This window comes from Macaca thibetana, chromosome 11, assembly GCF_024542745.1.
Source record: "Macaca thibetana thibetana isolate TM-01 chromosome 11, ASM2454274v1, whole genome shotgun sequence".
Lineage (NCBI taxonomy): Eukaryota > Metazoa > Chordata > Mammalia > Primates > Cercopithecidae > Macaca > Macaca thibetana.
In genome coordinates this window covers 118367195-118389680 of record NC_065588.1, presented here as the reverse complement: position 1 = coordinate 118389680, position 22486 = coordinate 118367195, and the positions used below count along the sequence as shown (strand labels likewise).

The 22486-nt window shown below is 51.6% G+C and overlaps 1 protein-coding gene across 2 annotated transcripts in view; it reads right to left on the bottom strand.

Moving 5' to 3' along the window:
* BCL7A (BAF chromatin remodeling complex subunit BCL7A) overlaps nt 1–22486 on the bottom strand; it is a 237214-nt gene that overhangs the window by 13209 nt on the left and 201519 nt on the right. For both annotated transcript variants that reach the window (XM_050748163.1, XM_050748164.1), the window contains 3 exons: nt 19033–19114; nt 14067–14163; nt 5974–6141 (listed from right to left, as the gene is read on the bottom strand). In XM_050748163.1, the coding sequence (XP_050604120.1) occupies nt 5974–6141; nt 14067–14163; nt 19033–19114 (347 nt within the window). The remainder of the gene's footprint in view (nt 1–5973; nt 6142–14066; nt 14164–19032; nt 19115–22486) is intronic.

Genomic DNA, 22486 nt, shown 5'->3' with positions numbered 1-22486 from the left:
AATGGCCCCCCAAGTAAAGACGGATCCAAGACTGGACGCGGTGGCTCACGCCTGTAATTCCAACACTTCGGGAGGCTGAGGTGGGCGGATCACCTGGGGTCAGGAGTTTGAGACCAGCCTGGGCAACATGGTAAAACCCTGTCTCCGCTAAAAATACAAAAATTAGCCAGGTGTGATGGCAAACGCACGCCTATAGTCCCAGCTACTCAGAAGGCTGAGACAGGAGAATCGCTTGAACCTGGGAGGCGGAGGTTGCAGCGAGCCCTGCAGACTGCGTCACTGCACTCCAGCCTGGGTGACAGAGCAAGACTCCGTCTCGAAAAAAAAAAAAAAAGAAAGAAAAAACAAGAATGATTTGGCCCCAAATGCCAGGGTTGCCAAGCCTAAGAGCCCCTGCACTAGTGGCGTCATTCTACCCACGACTTCTTGGGAGGAAAGCCAGGCAGAACCTGTGACATTCTGGACATTCTGAGTGCATGCAGCCTCTGCCTGAATGGTTCCACTTCCAGGGACGTAGCCTGCAGAGCCACCTGCACCTGGGCAAAGATGCAGAGACATGAGGGTACCAGACTCCCCGCAGGACTGCATGTGCAAAACAAAAGACGGGAACACCTAAGTGACCATCACTAAGGGACTATTCAAATAAATTATGGCACAGTCACAGACTTGACGGGAACCATTATAGTTGATACGGAGAATGGCATGAACCTGCAATCTCTGCCTTCTGGGTTCAAGCTATTCTCCTGTCTCAGCCTCCCAAGAAACTGGGATTACAAGTGAGCACCACCACGCCGGGCTATGTTTTGTATTTTTAGTAGAAATGGGGTTTCACCATGTTGGCCGGGCTGGTCTCAAACTCCCGAACCTCAGGTAATCCACCCACCTCAGCCTCCCAAAGCGCTGGGAACACAAGCGTGAGCCACCGTGCCCCGCCGCCAGCATATTTGAAGAGCCAGTTGCTCACCCCATTGAGTGAGGGAGGCTTCCAAATTCCTGTTATTTCCAGCTTTCCTTCCCAACACTCCCTATTTTGAGCTCTGTGGTCTTGCCACACCACAGTTTCTTACTTTCTTCTTCTTCTTCTTTTTTTTTTTTTAAGACCGGGTCGTGCTCTGTCATCCAGGCTGGAGTGCAGTGGGACAATCATGCTCACTGCAACCTCCACCTCCTGGGCTCAAGCAATCCTCCCACCTTAGCATTCTGAGCAGCTGGGACTATAGGTGCATGCCCCCACACCCCACTAATTTTTGTGTATATATATATATGTATGTGTGTGTGTGTGTGTGTGTGTGTGTATATATATATATAAAAGACGTTTCACTCTTGTTGCCCAGGCTGGAGTGCAGTGGCGTGATCTTGGCTCACTGCAACCTCCACCTCCTGGGTTCAAGCAATTCTCCTGCCTCAGTCTCCCGAGTAGCTGGGATTATAGGCACTTGCCACCACACCCAGCTAATTTTTTATATTTTTAGTAGAGACGGGGTTTCGCCTTGTTGGGCAGGCTGGTCTCGAACTCCTGACCTCAGGTGATCCACCCACCTCAGCCTCCCAAAGTGCTGGGATTACAGGTGTGAGCCACTTCCCCCTGCCTAATTTTTGTATTTTTTTGTAGAGATGGGATTTCACCATGTTGCCCAGGCTGGTCTCAAACTCCTGGGCTCAAGTGATCCTTGCCTCAGCCTCCCAAGTAGCTGGGACCACAGGCATTACCACCACGTCCAGCTAATTGTTTAATTTTTTGTAGAGACAGGGTTTCACCATGTTGCTCAGGCTGGTCTCGAACTCCTAAGCTCAAGAGATTCACCCACCTCGACCTCCCAAAGTGCTGGGATTACAGGCATGAGCCACGTGCCCAGCCAGCCTGCCTCCTTTCTAATACCAGGTCAAGACAGCAATTCAATTCCTCCAGCAAGCCTTTCTGGTGGCCCTCCAAATCCCTTTTTTACTGTGTCCATCACAGCAGTGACTATGAACTCAAAAGCCCCATCAGGGGCCAGGCAATACCACAAATGAGTCAAGTGGGCTGTTTGATTCAGACATAGATAAGCTTCACAAATAAAATGTTAAGAAATACTCTCTTCAAATATACACTTTCCCAGTTTTCCTAAAAAGAAAAAATAGCCTTCTCAGGCTAGGCGTGGTGGCCCACACCTATAATCCCAGTACTTTGGGAGGCCGAGGCAGGCGGATCACCTGAGGTCGGGAGTTCGAGACCAGCCTGAGCAACATGGAGAAACCCCGTCTCTACTAAAAATACAAAATTAGTTGGGCATGGTGGCGCATGCCTGTAATCCCAGCTACTCAAGAGGTTGAGGCAGGAGAATCGCTTGAACATAGGAGGTGGAGGTTGTGGTGAACCGAGATTGCACCATTGCACTCCAGCCTGGGCAACAAGAACGAAACTCCATCTAAAAAAAAATAAAATAAAATAAAAAACCCTCTCCAGTGTTTTTCTTTTCCACTCTCTACCTCCACTTCTGATAGAGAAATAGCTTCAAGAAACATCTTGGCTAGGTACGGTGGCTCACATCTGTAATCTCAGCACTTTGGGAGGCCAAAGTGGGAGGATCACTGGAGCCCGGAAGTTCAAGACCAGCCCGGGCAACATAGCAACACCCCATCTGGACAAAAAAACTATAAAAATTACCAGGGCCTGGTGGTGCACGTCTGTAGTCCCAGTTACTTGGGAGACAGGCAGGAGGATCACCTGAGCCCAAAAGTTCAAGGCTGCAATGAGTTGAGATTGTACCACTGCACTCCAGCTTGGGCCATAGAGTGAGACCCCATTTCAAACAAACAAAAACCAAGAAATAGGCCAGGTGTGGTGGTTCACATCTGTAATCCCAGCACTTTGGGAGGCCGAGGCGGGTGGATCACGAGGTCAGGAGATTTGAGACTAGCCTGGCCAACATGGTGAAACCCCATCTCTACTAAAAGTAGAAAAATTAGCCAGGCGTGGTGGTGGACACCTGTAATCCCAGCTACTCAGGAGGCTGAGGCAGGAGAATTGCTTGAAGCTGGGAGGCGGAGGTTGCAGTGAGCCGAGATCACACCACTGCACTCCAGCCTGGGTGACAAAGCAAGACTCTGTCTGGGGAAAAAAAAACAAAAAAAACCAAGAAATATCTTAATTTTCTTTTTAAAATCTACAATAAGAAAAACAAGAGTGGCCATGAGGTAATACAGGGCAAGCGCCCTTTGGCCTTGGTTTGGAGAGACAATAGGAAGAGTCTCTTCTGCTTCGGCTGGTAACTGCCCCAGGGAAAAGCAGGCCCGACATTGTCAAAGCTGATTTTTCAAAAGCAGCTAGAAATCAATCCTGTTTTAAGCTCCAGTTTTACAATTTGACATCACATTCAAATTTAAAAAATGATACTGCGGGGTTCTATACGGCCAGACCCTCACACCACGCGCTGGTTGGAGTCTGCCTGCAGCGTCTGTCTGCAACTCTGCCAATGAGTCCTTGGTGCTGGTGTCTGTCTTCCCCGCTGACCTATGGCTTCTTGGGGTGCAGGAGGCGGAGTGCAGCTGTGACTGGGACCCTGGCACCAGCCCAGAGCCTCCTTGCACAGGCGTGCGGATCAGCTGTGCAGCAGGGGACGGCCTTTCTCCTAGAACCACACTGGCTGCTCCCAGGACACACACGCGCTGAGTCCTGGGGTGGCCCCAGCTGCAGGCTGGTCACATCTGCCACTCCACATTCCATGCTCGCCAGCTCCTCGTGGGTGTGCAAGGCGCTCCAAACCTGGCCTGCCCTCCACAGACCCGCTCAGCCACTGCCTCTCCCTCCAGGTGCCCAAAGTGACCCTTGGGTCCACACGCCCTCTATGTACTGCCCAACATGGGCTCTCCCCAACCTTCAGACTATACCTCCATGTTAGACCATCCAGACTGCTGCTCCTTTTCTTAGATGCAATCACGCTATTTGTAATCCTGTAAGAGAATGTCTTTTTTTCTTTTTTTTTTCCAGCAAGGTCTCATCCTGTTACCCAGGCTGGAGTGGTACAATCATGACTCACTGCAGCCTCAACCTCTCAGGCTCAGTCGATCCTCCTGGGACAACAGGCACGTGCCACCATGCTGGGCTCATTTTTATATTTTTTGTGGAGATGGGGTTTTGTCTTCTTGCCTAGGGTGGTCTCGAACTCCTGGGCTCAAAAGATCCTCCTGCCTCGGCCTCCCAAAGTGCTGAGATTGTAAGTATAAGCACATACTGTGCCCAGCCCAGAATGTCTTTATTTTTGAAAGACATGTGCTGACAACATGTTTAGGGATGAAATGTTCTGAGATCTGTGACTCACTTTCAAATGGTCCCAGAAAAAATACAGACAAAGCAAAAAAACCCCAAAAGCCAACAACTGCCAAGTGCAGCAGGTGGAGATACGGGACAGTACTATGCTGTTCTTTCAATTTCTCTGTGGAGACTCAAAATAAACACACACACACAATCACACACACACTCTCTCACACAATCACCCCATCATCTGTTCTTAATCCTTCAGATCGTGTCACCCAAGCCCCCAGTGGCTCCCGTCTTACCATGAAAACCCAGGCAGTGGCCTTACGAGCCCCCCACACCTGAGGCGCCGCCTCCTATCTGACCCCATCTTATTTATTTATTTATTTGAATTTTCTGAGACACAGTCTCACTCTGTCGCCCAGGCTGGAGTGCAATGGCACAATCTCGGCTCACTGCAGCCTCCACCTCCCAGGTTCAAGTGATTCTCCTGCCTCAGCCTCCTGAGTAGCTGGGATTAAAACACGCACATGCCACCACGCTCCGCTAATTTTTGTATTTTTAGTAGAGACAGGGTTTCACTATGTTGGCCAGGCTGGTCTAGAACTCCTGACCTCAAGTGATCTGCCTGCCTTGGCCTCCCAGAGTGCTGGGATTACAGGTGTGAGCCACTGCACCCAGTCCCCGTCTTATTTTCCAGCTCCTCACTCACTCTTCCCTCTGCCCACACTGCTCTCCTCCCAGATCCCCATACGGCTTGCTCACTTGCCCAGTCTGAGCCTCGTCTTGTTCAAAGGCTGCCCCTGACCACCCCATTTAAAATTGCAACTCCCCTGGTCATTCAGCAAGACCCCCCACCCCCATCCCTTTCCAACTTCATAATTCTCCACCACACTTATCTCCCTAATACTAGGTTGTCTGATTTTTAAATATATTTAAACATTCTTATTAATATAATTATATTTTGAGCCAGGGTCTCACTCTGTCACCCAGGCTGGAGTTCAGTTGTGTGATCACGGCTCACTGCAACCTCCAACTCCTGGGCTCAAGGGATACTCCCACCTCAGCCTCCTGAGTAGCTGGGACCACAGATAGGCACATGCCACCATGCCCGGCTCATTTTAAAACATTTTTTTGTAGAGACAGGATCTTGCTATGCTGCCCAGACTGGTCTCAAACTCTTGGCCTCAAGTGATCCTCCCGCTTCAGCCTTCCAAAGCATTAGGATTACAGGTGTGAGCCACCATGCCTGGCCGATTGTTTGATTTTTATTTATTTACTTATTTTTGAGACAGGGTCTTATTGTCACACAGGCTGGAGTGCAGAGGCATGATCACGGCTCACTGTAGCCTTGACCTCCTGTGCTCAAGTGATCCTCTGACTTCAGCCTCCTGAGTAGCTGGGATCACAGCTGTGTGCCACCACACTTGGCTAATTTTTTTTTTTTTTTGGTAGAGATGAGGTCTTGCTATGTTGCCCAGGCTGGTCTTGAACTTCTGAGCAGTCCTCACACCTTGGCCTCCTAAAGTGCAGGGATTACAGGCATGAGCCACTGCACCTGGCCTGTCTGATTTTTTTAATTCCCCCCATGAGACCATGTACTCCAGGTGTCACCTCTCTTTACTGTCTCCGTGCTGTGGCTGGCACATGACAGGGCCTCCTGGAACACCTAGCCACAGACTGCCTGAAGGCCGGTTACAGGGAGGCCGTCAGAGCCACCTCCAGAGGCCACGTACCTTCAGCTCCTGGGTGCTCCTTCCCATCAGCCTGGGCCTCGTCTGCCTTGGCCTCGGTGCCGTCGCTGGGCACAGCCGAGTTGGGCTCTGGAGCGGGGCTGGAGTTGCTGCTGTTCTCCTGTTTGATGGGGGAGGCATCTGCGATGGAGCTCTGGTTGCTGTTGTCGTCTGTGGGGTGTGGGAACAGAACCACAAGATGAAATCCCACAGCTGCCAAGGACGGGCAGGTCGGAGGACTCGGCATCCCTGTGCCTCAATGCCCGGAACCCCACAGCAGCTCTCCCACCGGGGAGGGGCCTGGTTATCGGTTGTTGTTTTTTTTTTTTGAGATGGATCTCACTGTGTCAACCAGGCTGGAGGACTGTGGTGCAATCTCAGCTCACTACCTCCTCCTCCCGGGTTCAAGTGATTCTCCTGCCTCGGCCTCCCAAGTAGCTGGGATTACAGGCACCACTCCTGGTTACTTTTGTATTTTTAGTAGAGACAGGGTTTCACCACATTGGCCAGGCCCGTCTTGAACTCTAGACCTCCGGTGATCTGCTCACCTTGGCCTCCCAAAGTGGTGGGATTACAGGCATGAGCCACTGCACCCGGCCATGCGGTAGGGGTCTGGATACTGGATACTCCTCCTCCTGGGACCCCTGAGCTCACTCCCGCCCCCACCCCCATCCACCCAAGCACCACAGCCGTCCCATGTGTCCAGAGAGGCAAAGAATTCCGGCGCTGGCCTGACCTTCCCCACACTGAGCCAACTGTACCCTGTGCCTGCAGGCAGCCAGCTGGGGACAGTGGCCTCACATATTTAAAATCTTGGGGGGACATTTGAGGCCTCATTCTGGGTGTGGAAACCAGATGCATTGTGTGTCTGGCAGAGAAGCGATACGGAAGACATGGCATGGTCCGTGAGGCGGGGCTGCCAAGACGTTCTGTCTGACTGATGCAGCCCGGAGCCGAGTTCCACTTGATAGGAAATAAAAAGGAGAGAGAGACAGCGGGAGGTGGCACATTCCACAGGACACATGGTCCACTCCCTTAAAGTCAGTATCATATTAAAAAAAAATTCAAAAAAAGTGGGGGAGGGGAGATGATTTTAGAATAAAGAAAGCTAGGAGACTCGACTAAATATGATGTATGGAAATTATTTGCATCCTGTTTCAAAGGTGCCAGCTGTAACACTTTGGAACAATTGGGGAATTTGAATATGGTCTGGGTTTTAAAAGCTATTAAGGAACTGTTGGTTAATTTAGTTAGAAATGATCATGGGACAGTGGGTATGTAGAAACATCCTGTTTTTAGCAATGCATGCTGTGACGTTTAGGTGCAGACTTGAATGTCATGAGGCAGGGAAATTTACCAGAAAATGCTTCAGTGCAGGCTGCAGGCCAGTGTTAGGATGCTCTGAACTTTTACACTTTTTTTTTTTTTTTGAGACAGAGTCTCACTCTGTTGCCCAGATTGGAGTGCAATGGTGCAGTCTGGGCTCACTACAACCTCCGCCTCCCGGGTTCAAACAATTCTCCTGCCTCAGCCTCCCAAGTAGATTACAGGCGCCTGTCACCATACCTGGTTGAGTTTTGTATTTTTAGTAGAGACAGGTTTCACCATGTTGGCCAGGCTGGTCTCAAACTATTGGCCTCAGGCGATCTGCCCACCTCAGCCTCCCAAAGTGCTGGGATTACAGGTGTGAGCCACCGCACCTGGCCACTAGCTGTGTATTTTTTATATGTGAATTATATTTTAATTACAAAAATTTAACACATCGAAAAAATAGATGAGACAAATATGGCATCATGTTCATGAAAATCAAAGTGGAGTGTATAGGGGGATTGTATTCCCCTCTCTACTGTTCTTGACAACAAAACCCTTTACAATACAAAGAAGAAAGAGAAGGGGTAATTGGCAATGGCATCCACAGTGGGGCTGCGGGCAGAGCTGGGGCCCAGGCTGCACCTCCCCTTGTCCTGCACCCCCTTCTCAAGCACATAGTCACTCTATTTCGTTTTCTGAGATGGAGTCTGTCACCCAGGCTGGAGTGCAGTGGCGCGATCTCGGCTCACTATAATCTCCACCTCCTGGTTCAAGCGATTCTCATGCCTCAGCCTCCCAGGTAGCTGGGATTACAGGCACACACCACCATGCCCAGTTAATTTTTGTTATTGTTATTATTTTTTAGTAGAGACGGGGTTTCGCCGTGTTGGCCAGGCTGCTCTTGAACTACTGACCTTAGGTGATCCGCTCACCTCAACCTCCCAAAATGCTGGGGTTACAGGAGTGAGCCACCACGCCCAGCCATCTATGTATTTTTTATTTTTAGAGACAGGGTCTTGCTCTGTCACCCAGGCTGGAGTGCAGCAGCAGAATCATAGCTCACTGCAGCCTTGAACTTCTAGGCTCAAGCTATCCTCCTGCCTCTGCCTCCTGGGTAGCTGGGGCCACAGGCATGTGCCACTGCATCTGGCTAATTTTTAAATTTTTTGTAGAGATGGGGCCTCACTATGTTGCCCAGGCTGTCTTGGCCCCCTGGGCTCAAGTGATCCTCCTGTCTTGGCCTCCCAAAGCACGGAGATCATAGGCCTGAGCCACTATGCCCAACCTAGGAGAGTCGTTTGAAACAGCAGAGACCCAAGTGGAGGTTTCAAAACCAACACAATATGAAGCAGCCTTTCTGGGGGCCATGCTGCAGCCAGGGCGACGGCCACTTCTGTAAACATGAGAAGGAGACAGGACATCCCAACAGACCTGGGCACCTGCCACCGTGCCAGGCACTAGGCAAAAGCATTTATGGTCACCTCGTGGAATCCTCCCCACAACTCGCTGGAAAGGTGCCATTACCACCTTCACTTTCCAGAGGGGGAAACTGAGGCTGGGAGCAGCAGAGCCACTTGCTGGACCCATCTGCCCAACTCCCAGCCCCATGTACCTCCTCTACCTCAACCTGCCAAGGAAGCACCAGGCAGTCAGGCGGCCCCACACAGGTGACCTGGATCTGATTTTAACTGTACTCTGGGGTGCTCGTTACACAAAAGCATCCTCTTGTGAATTCTGGGACTTAAACCAAAAAAAAAAAGGATGTATGCTCCCCAATTTCTCCCTCGAGAAAATCTAAACTTTCTTCCTACAGCAAGCACGTGTGCAAGAAGCTGGCCCCATAGGTTCCTGAGGTTGTGAGGCTGTGTTAATGAATGACAATGAGCACTAATGTTTAATGTCTGGTCTAGCCTGGTAGCCTGGTAACAGCGTGACACCAATACTTGGGCTAACTTCAGCTGAGTCTTGTGGACTAAAGGGCCCGGGGCACCACCCTCTCCCTTCATCTCCTGCTGTACCCATCCTCCTACTGGATGCCTTCCAGAAAACTCGCCTAGCCCACAGCTTTCCCTGACCTTCCCATTCACACGACTGCAGTCTGACTGGGTTTCGGCTGCACATGCACGAAAATGAAAATGAGAAAGTGAACAGGGCCTCTGTGGCTGGGGACCTGGTTTGTTCAGCATTCTAGATTCTTCTGGAGAGTTCGTCCAGGTCACAAACCTGGATCTTTTTTTTTTTGGAGACACGGCCTCACTCTCTTGCCCAGGCTGGAGTGCAGTGGCATGATCTTGGCTCACCGCAACCTTCCCTTCCCAGTTCAAGGGATTTTCCTGCCTCAGCCTCCTGAGTAGCTGGGATTACAGGTGCCCGCCACCAAGCCCAGCTAATTTTTGTATTTTCAGTAGACACGGGGTTTCACCATGTTTGGCCAGGCTTGTCTCCAACTCCTGACCTTAAATGATCCTCTCAACTTGGCCTCCCAAAGTGCTGGGATTACAGGTGTGAGCCACCAAGCCCAGCCACAAACCTGGATTCTGTCTTCAAAGGACCTCAAATGCCAGCAATGGCACTGCAAATTATGAACTTGCTAACCATGCATGTTACTTCACCTCACTGGGCCTTAGTTTCTCCGTCTGTAAAATGGGGTTGGTAATTAGACTCAAACGAGGCAATGATGCTTAGCATGGTACCTGGCACGTTGTGACGGTTTCATAAATGTTAGCTGTTAACAGGCCAAGGTTTTTTCAAATTTTTATTATAGGCTGGGCACAGTGGCTCATGCCTATACTTCCAGCACTTTGGGAGGTTGAGGGAGGATTGCTTGAACTCAGGAGTTTGAAACCAGCCTGGGCAACACAGCAAGACCCTGTCTCTATTTTTGAATAAAATAAAATAATTTTTTCTTTTTTGATGGAGTCTTGCTCTGTCGCCCATGCTGGAGTGCAGTGGCATGATCTCAGCTCACTGCAACCTCCGCCTCCCAGGTTCAAGCAATTCTCCTGCCTTAGCCTCCCAAGTTACAGGCGTGTAGCACCACACTCAATAATTTTTGTATTTTTAGTAGAGATGGGATTTCACCATATTGGCCAGGCTGGTCTCTAACTCCTGACTTCAAATGATCCTCCCACCTCAGCCTCCTAAAGTGCTGGGATGACAGGCATAAGCCACCATGCCTGGCCCAAAATAAAATATTTATTATCATTTTTTATATATATATATATATATATATATTTTTTTAAGAGATGGGGTCTTGCTCTGTTGCCCAGACTGGAATGCAGTGGTACAATTACCTTTCACTGCAGCCTCCAACTCCCAGGTTCAAGTGATCCTCCCACCTCAGCCTCCAGAGTAGCTGTGACTATAGGTGCGTGTCACCACACCCAGCTAAATTTATTATTAATTTTTAATCTTTTTTTTTTTTTTTTAGACAGAGTCTCACTCTGTTGCCCAGGCTGGAGAGCAGTAGTGCAATCTTGGCTCACTTCAAGCTCTGCCTCCTGGGTATACACCATTCTCCTGCCTCAGCCTCCCAAGCAGCTGGGACTACAGGCGCCCGCCACCATGGCCAGCTAATTTTTTTGTATTTTTAGTAGAGACAGGGTTTCACCGTGTTAGCCAGGATGGTCTCAATCTCCTGACCTCGTGATCCACCCACCTCAGCCTCCCAAAGTGCTGGGATTACAGGCATGAGCCACCGCGCCCGGCCTATTATTTTTTTGTAGAAATGAGGTCTCCCCTTAGCCGGGCACGGTGGCTCAAGCCTGTAATCCCAGCACTTTGGGAGGCTGAGACGGGCGGATCACAAGGTCAGGAGATTGAGACCATCCTGGCTAACACGGTGAAACCCCGTCTCTACTAAAAAATACAAAAAACTAGCCGGGCGAGGTGGCGGGCGCCTGTGGTCCCAGCTACTCCGGAGGCTGAGGCAGGAGAATGGCGTAAACCTGGGAGGCGGAGCTTGCAGTGAGCTGAGATCCGGCCACTGCACTCCAGCCTGGGCGACAGAGCCAGACTCAGTCTCAAAAAAAAAAAAAAAAAAAAAAAAAAAAAAAAAGAAATGAGGTCTCCCTATGTTGCCCAGGCTAGTCTCAAGCTCCTGGGCTCAAGTGATCCTCCTAACTCGACCTCCCGAAGTGCTGGGATTACAGGTGTGAACCACTGAGCTTGGTCCCATGCCAAGGTTTTTTTGTTTTTTGTTTTGTTTTGTTTTTGAGACGGAGTCTCGCTCTATCGCCCAGGCTGGAGTGCAGTGGCGCGATCTCGGCTCACTGCAAGCTCCGCCTCCCGGGTTCACGCCATTCTCCTGCCTCAGCCTCCCAAGTAGCTGGGACTACAGGCGCCCGCTGCCATGCCAGGCTAATTTTTTGCATTTTTAGTAGAGACGGGGTTTCACCGTGTTAGCCAGGATGGTCTCGATCTCCTGACCTCGTGATCCGCCTGCCTCAGCCTCCCAAAGTGCTGGGATTACAAGTGTGAGCCACCGCGCCCATTTTTTGTATTTTTAGTAGAGACAGGGTTTCACCATGTTGGCCAGGCTGGTCTTGAACTCCCGACCTCGTGATTCACCTGCCTCGGCCTCCCGAAGGGCTGAGATTACAGGCGTGAGCCACCACCACTGTGATTTTCTAAAGCCCGCTCAGAAACCTACCAGTCCCCCTATCCTTGGAACTGGTGACTGTGTTTTCCAGATAGGTCAATTTGGGCACGTGGGGAGGTTTGCTGGCCTTTCTTCCCTAGAACAAGACAGCCCTGCGTCTGGAGAGGTCAGAAACTCCAGCAAACCAATATTCCCTTCCAGTTTCTTATTTAGTTATTTATCTACTACTACCTGGCTGGACCAAAGGTTCTGGTGGTCAAAAGTACAAAGACATTGGAATTAGGGTCAAGAGACTGAAAAAGGCAGGGGCTGTAGCTCTTGTCTTAGCAGGCCAGACAGGTGATAAAGAGGCGGTGGGTGACCCAGGTGGGCCTGGAGGTGCCTCACTCTTCATAAGGGAAGGCGGCTCTGGCTTCAGGCAGTTCCAGGCAGCCCCTGCCTCAAGGGAGCACACAGCTATGGGGCTGCCAGATCTGATTTCTCAAGGGATGGCAGGATGGAGATTTACTGATTTTCAAACATGGAAAGCCAACTTAATTTTCATGAAGCTTTAGGGACGGGCGCGGTGGCTCACATCTATAAATTCTAGCACTTTGGGAGGCCAAAGCGGGTGTTCGAGACCAGGAGTTGGGAGACCAGCCTGGGCAACACGGTGAAACCTACTATCTACTAAAATAAAAAGAAAATTAGCCAGGCGCGGTAGCACAAGCCTGTAATCCCAGCTACTCAGGAGGCTGAGGCAGAAGAATTGCTTGAACCCAGGAGGTAGAGGTTGCAGTGAGTTGAGATCACACCACTGCATGCCAGCCTGGGTGACAGGAGCGAGACTCTGCCTCAAAAAAAAACACAAAAAACCAAAAACACAAAAAAACAAAAAACAAAAAGGAGCTGTAGGTTTGAATTTCTGAGGGCGTTTTCCTTCGGTGGATGGAGACAACCGTTGAGGACCCGTGGGGGACACTGGGGACCGGCTCGGAACGTTCTGTGTTTTGACCTGGGTGGTGACACGGGTGTGTGCAGTTTGGGAACATTTCACGGAGGCGTACACATATCATCTGCACGTTTCCTCTCAAATAAAAAGGTCAAAACAGAAACAGACACCAGCAACAGGAAACGATGGCACACAGCACCATCTGGATTTGGTGGATGGACCTAGGTTACAACTTTTTTGGTTTTTTTGCCTTTTGAAGAGATGGGGTCTCACTGTATTGCCCAGGCTGGAGTGCAACAGCTACTCTCAGGTGTGATCATAGCACACTGCAGCCTTGAACTCCTGGGCTCAAGCGATCCTCCCGCCTCAGCCTCCTGAGGAGCTAGGACTGCCGGTGTGTGTTCCCCGTACCTGGTTAAGTGACAACATTTGAAATTAAACAGCAAAGGGAGTTAGGCTGTAGACATGGAAGGGCAGTTCCCAAGGTCCTGGTGGGATTAACGTGAAGTCAGAAATCCAGTTTGGAGGCCGGGCACGGTGGTTCATGTCTGTAATCCCAGCACTTTTGGAGGCCGTGGCGGGCAGGCCACTTGAGGCCAGGAGTTCGAGACCAGCCTTGCCAACATGGTGGAACCCCGTCTCTACTAAAAAATATAAAAATTGGTCAGGGATGGTGGCGCATGTCTGTAGTCCCAGCTACTTGGGAGGCTGAGGCAGGAAAATCGCTTGAACCCAGGAGGCATAGATTGTAGTGAGCCAAGACCACGCCACTGCACTCCAGCCTAGGCAACAGAGCGAGACTCCATCAGACTCCATCTCAAAACAAAACAAAACAAACCAAAACAAACAAACAAACAAAATCCAGTTTGGAGATTTCCAGCAGCCAAAACAAAATGGGAAACACAGCCATTTATATAATGTATGAGGGGGTAAGAAACATACATCCAAACAATCTTCCTGGGCATACGAGGCTGACAGAACCTCTCCTGTGTGGTTCTCGTCCCTGGGTGAGGAGAGGGTCTGATTTCTATGTCTCTGGCTTAGTTTATGTCTCTTGGCTTGGTACGCTGGGAAAAGAAACTTGCTCTCCTCTGCTGAGTCTTCTCCTTGGCACAGAGGCCTCCGGGCCCTGCCCAGCCCTCCTACCCCTTGCCTGGAATGTGAACAAACCTGCTGGAGAAACAAAAACACAACCGAGTGCTTGGCCAAGGCCCCAGGTTGGGCAGGAGAGGCTGGCAGGCCACGGGCACTCACCATGCATGTCCATCATCCCTGGGGAGGAACTGTTCTCCGGAGTGGTCACCTCTGAGCCACACTTCTCGTCCTTGCCTTTTTTCTTATTCTTGTTTTTCTGCAGGGGAGAATGGAGCAGAAACCAAGTCACCAGATCGCATGTGTGTGCACGTGCTCTGAGCCCCTGGGGAGTGGTGTGAATATTTTATTCCGTGGAAGCCTCCTGGAGCCCCCAGGCCTCCGCAGGGTTTTCCTGGGCCTGCATTTGAACGCGTCCTATTAGGGACTGGCCTCTGGATCTCGCCCACTGTGGAATCAAAGAGCCCCACAGAGGGGAGGGTTCTGAGGCTGGCCCAGCTCCGGCACCCTGGGAAATAAGCCTGCCTGTTTCTGGGACTGGCAGCAGCAGTGTGGAAACGCCCCGGCTGGCAGGACCTGCCTCCTCTTTTAGGGAGAGTATCTGGGGAAGAGGCCGCCATCAGCCCAGAGCAGGTACAAAGTAATGCCAGGTGACCCAGAGGTCACTCATTTGCGCCAGCTGCAGGCCCCCTGGAGCAGCCTTTCTCAAAGTGTACTCTGCCGACCTCCAGCACAAATGTGCAGGAGGAGTTAGGCGGGAAGACCCCGGGAGAAAGGAGGGAGGGTGGGGATGCTTTTTGTGCCATTCCTTTTTTTTTTTTTTTGAGACAGAATCTCGCTCTGTCACCCAGGCTAGAGTGCAGTGGTGCGACCATGGCTCACTGCAACCTCCAACTCCCGGATTCAAGCGATTCTTTTGCCTCAGCCTCCCAAATAGCTGGGGCTAGAGGCGCACACCATCACACCAGGCTAATTTTTGTATTTTTAGTGGAGACGGGTTTCACCAATATTTTGGCCAGGCTGGTCTCGAACTCCTGACCTCGTGATCTGCTGCCTCAGCCTCCCAAAGTCCTGGGATTATAGGCGTGAGCCACCATGCCCGGTCATTCCTTTTTTTTTTTTTTTTTTTTTTTTTTTGAGACGGAGTCTCGCTCTATCGCCCAGGCTGGAGTACAGTGGCGCGATCTCGGCTCACTGCAAGCTCCGCCTCCCGGGTTCACGCCATTCTCCTGCCTCAGCCTCCCGAGTAGCTGGGACTACAGGCACTCTCCACCATGCCCGGCTAATTTTTTGCATTTTTAGTAGAGACGGGGTTTCACCGTGTTAGCCAGGATGGTCTCGATCTCCTGACCTCATGATCCGCCCGCCTCAGCATCCCAAAGTGCCGGGATTATAGGCGTGAGCCACCACGCCCGGCCCTTTTTTTTTTTTTTTTTTTAACAAAAGGCTGTAGACATGGAAGGGCAGTTCCCAAGATCCTGGTGGGATTCACATGAAGTCAGAAATCATGTTGGAAACAACCTGGGCTCAACGGTAGGAGACTCGTTAAATCAATCATGGTACATTCATTCCAATGAAATCCGATGCAACAATTACAGGGAGTAAGGTGGTTCTTCACAGACTAACATGGGGTGATCTGCAAAATACTAACACACTAAAATATGTCAATATTGCCCATACATATATAAGAAAGATGCAGGATATGTGAGCCTCACCAAGCAAAGAATGTGTGTGCGCGCATGTGTGTGTGTGCATGCGTGTATTTACATGCATGTTTGCGAGCGAAGGCTCCCTTTAGAAAAATAAACAAAACCTGGCAACACTGGGCGCCTCCAGGGGCGAGAACTGGGGTGGGGATGGGGGGGTGCAGGCAGGGATGAGAGGCAGATTTTAAAAGATATGCAGTAAAAGAGTAACATCTGAAGATACACAAATCCAAACAGACAAAAGGTGGATTGGTGGTTGCCAGGGGCAGGCGAGGGGAATGGGGAGTGACTGCTGATGGGTGTGAGTTCCTTTTTGGGGGTGATGAAAATGTTCTGGAATTACAGTGGTGACAGTTGCACAACTCTGTGAATATATTCACTGAACTGAATACTTTAAAAGAGTGACTGCTGGCCGGGCATGGTGGCTCACGCCTGTAATCCCAGCACTTTGGGAGGCTCAGGCAGGAAGATGGCTTGAGGCCAGGAGTTTGAGACCAGCCTGAGCAACATAGCCAGACCCCGTCTCTATTAAATAAAAAAATAAATAAGCCAGGTGTGCGGCCGGGCATGGTGGCCCACGCCTGTAATCCCAGCACTTTGGGAGGCTGAGGCAGGCGGATCATGATGTCAAGAGCTTGAGACCATCCTGGCCAACAAGGTGAAACCCCATCTCTACTAAAAATACAAAAATGAGCTGGGCGTGGAGGTGGCGCCTGTAGTCCTATCTACTTGGGAGGCTGAGGCAGGAGAATTGCTTGAACTCAAGAGGGGGAGGTTGCAGTGAGCCAAGATCATGCCACTGCACTCCAGTCTGGCAACAGAGTGAGACTCTGTCTCAAAAAATAAATGAATAAATGAAAATAATACATAAATTAGCCAGGTGTGCATGCCTGCAGTCCCAGCTACTCAGGAGGCAGCGATAGAAGGATTGCTTGAGCCCAGTGGGTCGAGGCTGCAGTGAGTTATGATCCTGCCATTGCACTCCAGACTGGGCACAGAGACCCTGTCTCTTAAAAAAAAAAAAGTGACTTCTATGATATGTAAATTGTCTTAATTAAAAAACTGTTTTGAATTTGAATTTTGTAATGTGTTTTACCTATTCAAAAGGATGAAATTTTCGAGAGTTCTAAAGTAACAAATGGATATAACCAGATACTGAGTGTTTAAAACAATCAAAAGCTCTCCCTCCACCAGGCAGGTTCCCAGCCCCAATCTGCAGAGACTTAGCGACCTGGTGTGGGGCCCAGGAATCTGCATCTTCTCCAGGTGCTCAGCCAGGCTGAGAACCATCGCCCCGGAGGGAAAGGGGGTGGGGGAGTGGCACGTGGCACATCCTAGTTCACAGATGAAGAGGGAATTTGCATTTCTCGGCACCGTCTGCACAGCCGGCACAGTGCTCAGTATTCTCCGTGGTGATATATTGCTTTTGCTCTGTTGCAGAAACCGCGAGTTGGATGTTACTGCTCCATTACACAAAAGAGGGGACTAAGGCCCAGCAAGGTGGGGTCACCTGCCCAACATCACAGGTTAATCGGGGCTGGTCTGTCTGCCTCCAAATCCAACGGTCCCTTGAAGCCTAGAGCTGCCAGGTCCTTCCTGATGGCCCAGAGCTTACATTTTCCCCTTGATCATATTCCATTTGGCACTTCCCTGATATCTGTTTCATGCTATTCTATAATTATCTTCCCCCAACGAGATTAGAAATTCCTTGAGAGCAGGGACCACATCTTCTCAAATGCAACCGGGGTTTCTACACCTAATGGCGGGCAAGGCACAGACATGGGCTGGAGCCAGGAGCTGCCTTGGAGGGGCCTGCCCTGCTCTTCCCTGGGAGATGCGGAGAGAGACTAAGGCTCAGTCCCTTTGGGGAAAGCAGCTCTGGTGGTTCCGGGAGCCCAGGCTAGAACCAGAAGGGACAACAAAGGCCCACGTTCAGGGATGAGCATGTGATCACGGGGTGAAGAATGGAGCCACAGGCCTGCTCAGAGACCCAAGACTTGCAGGGCAGGTAACTGAAGATGGGCGGAGAAACTTAGCCCCTGTCTTTTTGGAGGAAGCTGGACCCCCACATACTTCCCCCACCCCAAATCTACCAATCATGACCTCATGTCGCTCCCAGGAGTGGCTACAGCCATGTGGGTTAGTCTGTGCCATCTTCCCGGGTAGAAGGACTGAGTTTGAGTAAATAAGGAAGGCAGTCCAGGCAGCGGGGAACAGCCCGGGCAAAGGCCTATGGGGGAGACTGTTCTTGATTTGGGATGGAAATGAGAGGGGTCTCTGGAGGTAACTGGCCTGGGAGCCACTAAGTTGGAGAGCCCTGTCTGCTGGGGGCAGTTGCCAGCCATCACAGGACAGTGCCTCGCGCTCCCTCTAGTGGTGGAAGTCGGGATGGCGCCACCCCTCCTGGAGCCCTCTAAGACCCCGCATCCCTGCACCAGGCTTTCCTAACCCCGGGGGGCCGGGGGGGGGCCCTGTCACCACCAGCTCCACTCACCAGAAGCTTTTCCAAGCGCAGAGAGAACATGCGCTTTGGAGTCAGACAGACCTGGGCTCCATTCACAGCTCTGAGGTGAGCTGTGTGACTCTAGGCAAGTGGCTTCACCTCTCTGAGCCTGTGTCCTCCCTTGTACAGAGGAGAGTTAAAAACATCAACTCCACAGGCTGAGTAGGAAAAACAACAGAGATGCCGCATGTGAGGCATCAGCCCAGGGCCTGGCAGATGGTCAGAGGCTCAGGAACAGAACCACAAAGGTGGGGAGAACATGCCTATCTGTGGGCGCCACCACACCTGCCCCAAAACACAGTGCCAAGCCCTGGGGAGGGCGCTCAGCCCAGAAGATACAACTTGCAGGTCAGGCGCGGTGGTTCACACTTTAACTCCAGCACTTTGGGAGGCCCAGGCAGGTGGATCATCTGAGGTCAAGAGTTCGAGACCAGCCTGGCCAACACGGTAAAACCCCATTCTACTAAAAATACAAAAAATTGGCCCATGCGGTGGTGCGCACCTGTAATCACAGCTACTTGGGAGGCTAAGGCTGAAGAATCTCTTGAACCCACGAGGCAGAGGATGCAGTGAGTCAAGATCACGCCACTGCACTCCAGCCTGGGCAACAGAGTGAGACTCTGTATCAAAAAAAAAAAAAAAGAAGAAGAAGAAGAAGAAGAGGAAGGAAGAAGAAGAAGAGACACCTTGCAGGATGTTCCCCCACCCCCACTGCTCTGAGGGCCAGACTCTGGGCTGGAGTAGGAGGGGTGGGGACTGGTCCAGCAGCCTCCCCAAGTCTAAGCTGGGTCCTTCTAATCCCAGGGGCTCTTGGTCCCAGAGCCCCAGCACGGTGGGTAGCAGCAAACAACCTCCCTCCGCATGGTGGGAGGAGCACGAATGGGTGGCCCACCCCAGGGGACCAGCCCTCCATACTCACGTCGTCAACCTTGGGCTCCGTCACAGGGACCCATTTGTAGATTCGTAGGGATGTGTCACCAACGGTCACCCATTTCTTCTCCCTGAGGAGGACGAGGAAGAGCCTGTTACTGCGGACTCTTCATCCCTGGGGGACACAGGCCACACTCCCTTGGGGCTGAGAGCAAGCTCCAGATCACACAGATGAGGGTTTGAATCCCAGCTCCACCCTCACTAGCAGGAGCCCCTGGGCAGGCCACATCACCCATCTAAGCCTGGTTTCTCCACCCCGTTACACCACACAGGGTGGCTGCCCTCTCCAGGCTGTCACCAAAAAGGCTGAGGGCAGGGCTGCCATTACAAGGACTCCTATGGGTGGCGGGAGTCAGGCCCAGGTCCCCCTGTGTCACTGCCAATGCCACTCAGCCAGTGAACTGGGCCACCCGCGCCCTTCTGGGCAGCCGAGAGGCCTTCAGGCCAGCAGGCCGATTCCTCCTGTCGGGGGTGGAGTCGTCACCAAGGACACCCCGGGGCTCCTCCTGCCCTCTGGGCAATGCGTCTGAGTTGGGGAGGCAGAAGCAGGCAAGCCGGGGCACCGCCCACACTGCCGGAAGCACGCCCTTCGAGGCGGCCAAGGAGAGCCAGGGAGTGGTGACCTCAGCCCGAAAGGAGGTTACACGGCCTGAATCTGTGGGTGGCAGCCGGGTGGGAGGGGACCTGCACCCCTGATTCGGGGCTCCTAGTGACCCTGTCTGCAAGGTCGCCCCAGCTGCATTACAAACGCCTGAAGGACCAAGTCCAGACCCCCCACTATGAGAGGCAGGTTTGTGGATGAGGAGAAACTTACAAGCCACAGAAGCAAACAGGACCAGTTTTCACTGGAGATAACAATGACCACCCTCTCCTCCACCCCACCACTCTGATCCGAGCCACTGTCATTGTTCCGATTATTGCTACAGCCAGCCACCTCCTGTCCTTGACTCCCTGCACTCCACTTGTCCCTTACAGCCCGAAAGGCCCAGCAGCCACACCCCTGAGGGGACTGAGGCTCAGGAGAGCCCCCCAGAAGCAGGGCTGGGTTGGAACCGAGGCTTCTAAATCAAGGCTCTGCCAGATAGGAGATGTGTGAGGCCACCAAGGAGCCACTGATGGCTCAGCTAGGAGGCTGGCAGATTTAAGGGCCCCAGCAGGGGCTGTTGGGGCAGGCACACCCCTGGTACAGGCGACATAGCTGCCCAAGTCCTCAGCAATTTTAGTGACAAAAGTTCCCAGAACCAGGCATTCTCTGTGGCACAAGCACCTCTGTCCGTGAGCTGCCTGGCACCTTTTCTGGACTCTCTGCCCAAACTCAGCCTTAGGTCACCCCCTTGTGGGGCACACGGCCCTCACATGCTGGTGTGACAGGTTACAGGACTCCCACACTGTCACCACGAGGGTTGCGGGATGACAGAGCATACTCAAAGCCAGCCAGCCGAAACCACAGACACCTCACCCCCAAAAACCCTGCCTGCTCGGGTCCCATGTGTTCCCTCAGAGGACACCACAGCCCGGCTTTTCTTATTATACCAATGGCCATTCCTAGTGCCTTCTATGTATCAAGTACTGTGCTGGCTCGTCTGGCAGGAAATGGCAACTTCCCCATTTGACAGATTAAGAAACTGAGGCACAGGGCAGTGAAGGTGAACTCATTCTCCCAGAGCCAGCACTCAAACCCTTCACCCAGCACAGCTGTTGAGACCAGCCTCTCCGCTCCCCCTCCTTGCACATTTTCACCCAGAAACGATGCAGGAAAGACCGGTGTCTTAAGTCTACTGGCCAGTCTCCTGCCTCCTGTGGGCAGAGCAGAAAAACCACAATGCCCACCTTTCCCCTCCTCCATTCTGAGCCATCAGAAGGTGTCCAGAAGAGACAGGGTACTCCTGGGAAGAACCTCAGTTGTTAGCGCAACCATCCCAATAGCCATTGTGTGCCCAGGCTGTTACATGCCAGGCTCCATGCCAAGCACTTTACTTACACACTCTCTCTCCCTGGGATTCCCAACAGGCTACAAGAGCGGGACGACTGTCACCCTTTTTACAGATGCAGAAACAGGATGCACAGAGAGGTTATACCACTAGCTTGGGGTCTCACAGATAGGAAGTGGCAGAAGAGAATTAGATTTGGGCTTGGACCCCAGACACCACCTCCTGCTATTCTGTTTCCCATGAAAACCAAGAATCATTCTAAAGGAGCGCCAAGGTAACAGAAGCTGGAGGAAGAATGACAAATTGCCAGGACCCCATGCAGATTGGCCAAAGCCATTCATTACTCATGAGCCCTGGACCAGCTTCCCAGTAAATCAACCCATTCAAGGTTTGATTGTGTTTGGGGGAAAAAAAAAAAAAAGTAATTGACTTGTAACACACAGGACACCTTTCAGGGCAGAAAGTGTGCCAGAGATCTGGGCTTTGTGGCCGCAAATCAGCCAAGATGCAAGTTTGCAGCTGCTTCCCAGTGAGGCTCAAGACCACCACAGGCTACAAGCTGAATGCAGCCAGGCTTCCGTGCCTCTCTTTGTCCCGACTGGCAACCTCTTCAACGAGTTCTCAAGTTACCTCAGCGATGAGAAACTGTATTTGTAGGTGTGGACATTGAGGGGGCTTCGGGACAGAGGCAAGAACATTAAGAACTCTACCTCTGGGCTGGACCTATGCTCAGCCAAGCAGCCACCCAGAGAGGCCGCAGAGCTCAAGTTTAAGGCACCAAGTGAGCACCCGGGAGGACATAGGATTCCACAAACACATTGGTAGGGCACACGGGTTCAGCAGAGTAGCTGAGGTTTCCCACAATTGCCCCCCAAAACCATCACCACAGAACACATAGCCCTTCCCAAAAAGGGGCATTGCTCCCCTCCACCAATGAGGGTATTAAGCTATGCTCATCACTTTCCTATTTTTTCATTTTTTTAAATTTTTTGAGACGGACTCTTACTCTGTGGCCCAGGCTGGAGCGCAGTGGCACAATCTCGGCTCACTGCAACCTCTGCCTCCCGGGTTCAAGTGATTCTCCTGCCTCAGCCTCCTGAGTAGCTAGGACTACAAGCACATACTACCATGCCCGGCTAATTTTTGTATTTTTAGTAGAGACGGGTTTCACCATGTTAGCCAGGCTGACTGACCTCAGGTGACCTACCTACCTCGGCCTCCCAAAGTGCTGGAATTACAGGTATAAGCCACTGCGCCCAGCCTATTTTTTTTTTTTTTTTTTTTTTTGAGATGGAGTCTTGCTCTGTTGCCCAGGCTGGAGTGCAGTGGCCGGATCTCAGCTCACTGCAAGCTCCGCCTCCCCGGTTCATGCCATTCTCCTGCCTCAGCCTCCCGAGTAGCTGGGACTACAGGCGCCCGCCACCTCGCCCGGCTAGTTTTTTTTTTGTATTTTTTAGTAGAGACGGGGTTTCACCGTGTTAGCCAGAATGGTCTCGATCTCCTGACCTCGTG